The 8,143-nt window shown below is 33.0% G+C and overlaps 1 protein-coding gene across 2 annotated transcripts in view; it reads right to left on the bottom strand.

Moving 5' to 3' along the window:
• The window catches only part of LOC110032732, a 103,987-nt gene extending 96,124 nt beyond the window's left edge, over positions 1–7,863 (bottom strand). For both annotated transcript variants that reach the window (XM_020736463.1, XM_020736462.1), the window contains exons 1-3: positions 7,823–7,863; positions 7,615–7,731; positions 6,763–6,857 (exon numbers count right to left, since the gene is read on the bottom strand). In XM_020736463.1, the coding sequence (XP_020592122.1) occupies positions 6,763–6,857; positions 7,615–7,731; positions 7,823–7,831 (221 nt within the window). In that variant the 5' untranslated portion in view covers positions 7,832–7,863. The remainder of the gene's footprint in view (positions 1–6,762; positions 6,858–7,614; positions 7,732–7,822) is intronic.
• Positions 7,864–8,143: the final 280 nt, after the last annotated feature.

Raw genomic sequence — 8,143 nt, 5'->3', positions numbered from 1 at the left:
ATAAACTTGATGAGTAGTATTTCGAGCCAAAACGAGCCGAACACGAACGAACACATCTTAGTTCGTGTTCGGCTCGTTAACTTATCGAACAAAATTAACGAGCCGAACACGAGCTTCTTAACGAGCCGAACACGAGTTGTTCACGAACAACGAGCCGTTTTGACAGCCCTACATGTACCTCACTAATTCTTAAACTGTAATATTTACATGCATTTCACTTGATTCTTGTGGATTTACACGTTTAATGTGTAAGTTCGAATAATTACATGCATATCGCTTAATTCTAACATGTTTACATGTCTAGTGCCTATGCTTTAATATTTACATGCATGTTACTCTATTTTTATGGATCTACAAGTCCAACACTAAAACTTTGTTATATATATGTGTAAAATTCAAAACTCATATATTTACATCCTTATCGTTAAATATTTACATGCTAGTTATTTGAATATTGTGTTTACTCCTCAAATATTAAGGACTTATAAAAACAAGATACTTAGTCCCCATATATTTACATGTTAGCCATCCAAACTTAGGATTTATAAAAATGTTGTGTAAAATTGATTTTAGGTGTTATATATATAATTATATGTGAAATTAAAATTTTCAGTAATTTATTTATGTGATATTTTAAATACGAACATATGAAAAATAAAAATTTTATGTGTTATGTATGTGATATTAAAAATTGAGTCTTAAAGTGGTGTCGTGCGTATAAGCAGACCAATAGGGTATTTTTTATTTAAATAAATACATAAACTTTAAAAATACATATTTTGGTGTAGAAAAATCATAGAAATAAAATAAAAATACTCCTAAACACAAAAAATAGAGACGGACCTTAAAAAAATAAAAATTGTATTTTTTTAAGTATTAAAAATAAAAAAATAATAATAGTAATTAAAAATTTCAAAAATATAAATATATCTAAAAAAAATCATAAAAATTGTCCTGATTAAAGAAAACCACTTTAAAACATTGTCATAAAAAATTTTCAAAGTCAGAAAATATGTTTTCAATGTATGTCTATTTTCCTATAATATCACTAATGTTGGATTAAAGTAATTATAATAATTAAAATATAAATAAAAAAACATAGAATTTGGCATAATGAGTTCTCTGAGGTCAAGGTCACTTAAGAAAAAATAAAATTTTAATTAAAACAAAAAAAATTCATTTTTGAGCATTTAAAAATAATTAAAATAATAAAAAAACACAAAAATTCAAAATATCTGAAAATGTCAACAAATTTTCTTTGATCAAGGACAGTAACTTAAAAATGCATTCCTGAATTTTTAAAAACTCAAAAATGTATTTTAACTACTTAAAACTATTTTTCAATATATTTGCAATTATATACTAAAATAATTATAATAAATAAAATAAAAATAAAAAAAATACAAAATTGAGTTTGTTAAACTCTTTTATAAGATTTTAGACATTCTATAGGACATTCAGATATATCATGACTTATTGAAGGAACTCATCCTCACAACACAATAATAAAACATAATATAATAAATGAATTCCGTAAGGACCCATCAAGATATGATTTGAGACCCGATAATTCACACAAATTAATAGAAATACCTCAAACTACTTATCCTACATCAATGACCTAATGCTCAAGGATTTGAGTCTTTTTTAAGGCATTTAAATCCTTGTGAGCTAATGGGGATATTTGTTATTGCCGCATATGGATTATCTGGCTTATGTAAGTTTGAGGTCCAGGTGGCTAGAGCGATGACGATAATGTTTATGTGTGTTTAAATAAGGGATACGATGTGGGATTATCAGAATAGTGTCTCTTACCTCAAGAACTCCTGGTAAGAGGAGAGGATAAGAACCGATGATACTATTCACCAACTCTTGATGAGATTGTTGCCACCGATACTCTTAGATTACTAGTAGTCTTAGTTTGATTAGGGTAATTAACCCGTGAACTGCACTACTTTACGAAATATTTTAAAACAAAATTTCCTTTTGCAAAAAAAATACTTTTTTATTTGCTAAATAAATTCTACATGCATGAAAATCAAAATTGGAAAACAAAAATTTTATATATGTCCATGGTTAATTACTTAGATCGAGGTTAGGACTACCCTCCGTACATTATCGGGTTTGTAGCTCTTACTCAAGGATGGGAAGCACACAGTCCAGCTCTGAGCCCCCCCCAACCTTTACCAATGTCTTACACACAGTCTTGGTCTTCCATATGTGACTACAAGTTTTCTTTCACTTGTTTGTGTTTTATTACGACTCGTTTTCTGACTTTTTTTGTACCAGATGCTTCTGTTTACTTTCTTGTAGTTTATTTGAATTTCCTGCAAATATATTTTTCTTTATGATATTAACAATGCAGCGGTAGCAAAAGCTTAGATACGTATTTATTTTATGTACTGCATTCTCTTTTTATTTACTTTACTGCACTTTATTTTTTTAGTACCTTTTATTTATCCGCAATTTACCTTACTTGATTTACCTTACTTGACAATTTACCTTACTTGACATGCAAATCAAAACAGAAACCAAAACCAAAACAAAACAAAAACCCAAAACAATAACAAAACCTGATATACACAGCAAAATTATAAAACCTTAAACTGTGGAACTACTGCAACAGCGAAGACTTCAGAGCTAACTTCGTGGGCAGCTCGTTCAAGACATTTATTTTGTTTAATTAACAATCCTTAGGATTCTGATGTTGTCTTTTATGACATAAAATCTCTCTTTTAGTTAGGTTCCTGCATAGTCCCGATATGCAGCATGTCCTAACTTGTTTTAGGTTTTTGAGGTAGTCACTCGACGTAAAACCTGCTATCTTTCTAGGTTTTTTTGTATAAATTATCATTACACAAATTTAATCTCTAATTAGAAAAAATTATAAGAGTTAACTTAAGTTAATATCATCTAAATCGAGCAAAACATTAGGATAGTTTGGAGGATTGCCAAAAATCTATTCTGGACCTTTAATCTCTTCTATTTTTCTTCCTTTGATTCTTAAAATAAAATCTTTCACCTTTGAACTAATCCCTATTGAAAATTTCACAATCATGCTCGTTGAAAACCCTTTTGAATTCATGAAAGTAAAAGATTCCTGATTTTTATCGAGAGTTTTCTTAAGTGATCCGTTCACTTAAGATGTAATTAACTATAGAGGCTTGCCCTTATAGAAAACTTAAAATAACCCAAACTTAAAATAAACTCTATTCGACTCTCATATCGAATAGGGGAATCTGTCGGTCATCATGCAAACTTGCAGATCAAACGGAAGTCATTTATTTCTATAGTTTATTTAATTGTGCTTATCATCAAGTAGTGTATTACCTTTCAAGGTGGTATATTACACGTGGTTAGCTCGATTATTCAAACTGTAGGAATCAATGAGATCAGTTTAACCACTTTTTCTTCAAACTAAAATGTCTAATTTCTAAATACTATATTACACTAAATTAAACCACATCCAGTCGTATGGAGACTGACACTCCCCTAGGTGTTCTTCTGTTAATATCTTCAGATCTGGGTGGTTGGTTGTTTAAATGGAGGTGAGTGTCTCCTTTGTCTTTGTTGTTTCCCTTTAGTTCAAAGTTTGAACATCATCCAATGACCAATAAGGTTGCAGCTGGACAACATTGTTGATGGTTGGTTTCAGACCTTCCAAATATATGATTATAGTGTGTTCCTCTAGCTCTATCAGCTCATATTTCAGCATGGGTTGCTCAAACTCTGTTGTGAACTCCTCGACAACTCTCTCTACTATAAGAGATGAAGCTTTAATAACAAGTCCTGGAAGTAGTGCGAGGGTAGGTACCTCCTCTGCATCTCCTTCATTTTCTCCCATATGTTGATCTTGCTACTACCTTCTCTCTGTTTTACCCTCTTCAGATTCTTTGACAAAAAAAAGGCATTCTTCTTCATTTTTATGACAGTAAGTTTCACTTTCCTATCAGTTGTCAACTCCTTAAACTCAAAAAATCTCTTAACAGTCTGCAACCACTCAATGAAGTCAATTGATTTTATTTTTCCTTCGAAATCTAGTAATTCTACCTTTACTCTTATACCTCCAAGTTTTTCAAAAGATGATACATTCCTCAACCTCCTCTAATATTGGAGTCCAAAGCACTGTGGCACGTCCTCACCTTCACTAGAATCATCTTAAGAAAGGGATTCAGATCATCCCAACTCTTTCCTTTGTGCGCATCACTATTATGATCAATGGTGGCAATGGAGATATCACCATTGGTGCCATCCTCAAACTCAGCATGGCTTTAATGAAGTCAATGGATTTTTTGTCTTATCTCTTTCATGGTAAAGTCCCTATCGATATCCAGTACATGTCTCCTTGATGGCATGGTTAAGGCGGAAAAAAGGTTAAAATAGCTAATTTTTTAGCAAGGAAAAAGGGTTATAGGTGGAGTTTGGGTTAGGCATTTGTGTATTCTAGTAACCTTAGAATAGAGCTAGGGTTAGTAACCCTAGTATGAAGCTACAATTATAATAATTTTGATACCAAATGATAGCAGAAACACAGCACGATTACTTGTAATTTTATAAAAGACAAAAATTGAAAATACAACAAGATGAAAGCAAATAATAATGGAAAATATTAGGGCATAGGGTGTACGTGTTGTCGGTTAGGGTTTGGATCTATGGGATGGTGGCAAGGAGGCGACTAGTAAGTTGGAAGGGGAGGACAACAAGACATTTGTTGCCCTGGGCGGCGACAGCAGGTTGGACGCAGCAAAAACAACAAGTTTCCGATTTTCTATGTTGCGGCAACAAGCAAATAATGAAGGGGATGGGGGAGTGATGTAGGAAATGATTGAGGAAAGGTACAGGAAGAATAAACACTGCCTAGTAATTAAGATACAGTCGAAGCACTACTTAAAACACTAGGTTATGACCCGTAGATGGAAAGAGACGTCAACGGATGCCCAGAAACAAATCACAGAAAAAATTAAACCATAATTACCAGCAAAAGCAAATATATATTCCTAGATAACTAGGAGTGGGGCCCTTCTTAAAAAGAGAGGGCGATCCGAAGACAAGAGGTTCGGCCGGCCCTCAATAACCCCTCAGTCCACGTAAATAAGATGCCCCAGATCAAAAGATCTACTAATTCTACAAAAACTTATATATTGATTGATCATCTTTACATCATTTACTCATATGAAAATGTCCAAATGGAAAACAGCCATCTCACCCCTTAGAAATAGTAGAACTACAAATAAGGATGACAACAAAAACATAACACATAAAAAAATGATAAAATCGTGTGCCACAAAAAAAAATACAATTATGTTCGAGAAATGAAATGATAAGGTAAATAGAGTAGATGGATGACCATTAGGACTAGTTATTGAAGACAGAAGTTGATACTCAAATGCATCCATTCCTTTTCTATGAAGACTACACTCAAAGAGAGTTATAATGCAATTGGCACAAGAACAAGAGTAAGAGATGAAAATTCTTTATTGTCCTACAGCACAACAGCTGGAAAACCAACCCAAGAAAGAGAGACAAATGAAAAATCTATCTCAAACTAGAGATAATGGATGGTACATTCGCCCAAACAAGATGAGCAAAAGAAAAGAATAGCACCGACAACAAAAAAAATGATTAAAAACTCCATCATTGATCCTCTGGAATATTATTACCAACTCTATAAAGATTTTCAATTATAATGGTAGACTCGTTTGATACTCTTATTTTGTAGATATAACTAAATAAAAATAAATAAATTGCTCATTTGTGTTCATGGTTGGATTAGGCTAGTCAAGAGCTTGGGACAGCTTGGTTATCCTCCTAATAAAGTAGGGTTTGGTTTGAAATGTCAAGAAGGGTTTTGGAAAGTAGGTTAGACTGGATAGGATAACTTGAAATGGTTTCTTGAAAGTTAGAAGAAAGGATAAGGTACTTATTCAAAGAAGAGAATGGGATACGGAGGTTAAAAAGAGAAAAATAGAATAGTTGCAACCCATTTCACTTTTCTTCTTTCCTATTAACCATAAGATGTAGTTAAGCACGCATACATAAATAATGAAGCGTTGACAAGTGCATGTTGGGTAGTGTGCACCCGCACAATATTGTACTAATGCGTATTTTGAATAGCACAAAACCTCATATCTTTTCACCTGTAACATATCTATGACAGTCTATTAGTTTATCCAAATGATGGAAAGTAACTCGGCCATTCTCTAAAGTTCAGAAGAAAAAAAAGGGTAAACATACCGTAATGGTCAAGAAATTTTAAAAAGCACAGATTACATAAAGCATGCATGTTTTTTCCCTGATGGCTTTAATCTAACTGGTGCACTTTCATTGAGTCCTACAAACGTACTGGCCAATAACTGATAGGATATGCATATTTCCATTTAGCAATTCTCAAAAAAAAGGGTACTTCGCTTGTTAGAAATAAAATTAAGCATCGGTCCTTACAAATGTTAACACGAGAATATTTCATGTAACTGGAAAGGTTCGAGCAGCAGTAAGGTATCAACCATTATGACAATTGTCAAAAACATAGCTTGAATTTCATTAAATTTCAGCCAAAGAAGCCCATTTAAGCAAGCTCAATGGCACTTTGTTTTCTGGCCAGATATAGTAAGGTATCAACCATTACGTGCTTATCCCATTTATGCAAGCTCAACACTTTGTTTTCTGAAAGTCAGGTGTTATGGCTGGAGATATAGCTCAATGGCACTTCTCATGTAAATCGTATGATCAATATACAGCAGAATCAATTTAAGAGGAAATTACCTCAATAAAAAAGAAGATAACTGCCCCTGAGAAAGAACCACAGTTTGGTTTTTAGGAAACTGACAAGTAACAGTAAGATCCGTACAATTTTCTAGCTGCAATAAAAGCAAATCATAGTCCTCAAAAAAGTTAGTTATAAATATTGCATTATGGACAAACATCCATATAAATGTGCAAACTTGAGCACCACAAATTTCCAAGCACAATCAGCACAACGGAAAAGTGAGTACAGAATTGAGTGCAAGGACAACAACTTCTGTTGTAGGTAATTAATATCGTATATTTAAATACCAGAACAATTTGTCAGGTAGGGATGGGATACCTGTGCTCAATAATGACCAGATTGGCGTATTACACTTTATAACGAATTCAAAGAGCAATCTAATAGGCAAGGAACCCACTAGTCTATGAGCCCTACCTTGAAACAAGAAAAGAATCTAACCCAGTTCAACACATTGGCCGGAAGTGATCTGGCCAGATATAGTTTTGTGAGCACGGATATGGGCATGAAGAATCTTATGAGGCTGACAAAAATTGAACAAAACAACTATACGTATTTGATTCACCAACCAAACCCCAAATAATAACAAATGTGGACAAAGCATGAGGTTCAATAACAGGCCAAGTAGGGCATGGAAAATAGAAGTACGGATAGCCCAATTTGCATCCTGCCCAAACCCAATATAACCCATCTACAGCCCAGTTCTATGAGCGTTTGATGCCAAAAAATGAAAAAAAAAAAAAAAAAAAAAAAAAAAAAAAAAAAGAGAGAAACAAGCAAATTTTGCATGTTTTTGTAAATGTAATTTTTGATAGTGTCTTTGACTAGACCAAAGAAAAAGGAGAAATGACCTTGCAGCTGTTTGGAAATATTACCAACCGTCGTACAGCATAAGGGCCAGCTAAATCAAATTCACCAACTAAATATAGAAGTGCATCTAATGAAACCTCTGTTAATGATACATCCAGCTGAAAAAATAATAGAAAGAAGAAAATCACTGCTGGCCCAAAACAGCAACCATTTAAAAACAAATGAAACAATATTTACAACAGCCCTCACCTGACTCATTCTTAAAAAGAAATGGACAGGAATGCCATGATATCTGAGATTCTGCCTGTGTAAATCTTGAACGATAAAATAAATAAAATTCCATAGGAGCAATAAATTCCCTCCTGAAGATCCAATAACTCAAAATGTAAATATTACTTAAAATGTTGCCTTCAACAGCAAATGCCAAATGTAGAAATAAAAAAATGAAACAACCAAGTTAATGAAGATAGAAATGATAGTAAGATCCAACACACCAGATATTAGTTCTGGCATCAAATTGGTGAATAACAGCGCTTAATGAACTTAGAATCCTTAGCTTAGTTGCCAAAT

The sequence above is a fragment of the Phalaenopsis equestris genome, unplaced genomic scaffold, assembly GCF_001263595.1.
Source record: "Phalaenopsis equestris unplaced genomic scaffold, ASM126359v1 Scaffold001013, whole genome shotgun sequence".
Lineage (NCBI taxonomy): Eukaryota > Viridiplantae > Streptophyta > Magnoliopsida > Asparagales > Orchidaceae > Phalaenopsis > Phalaenopsis equestris.
This window is presented reverse-complemented; position numbering and strand designations above follow the sequence as displayed.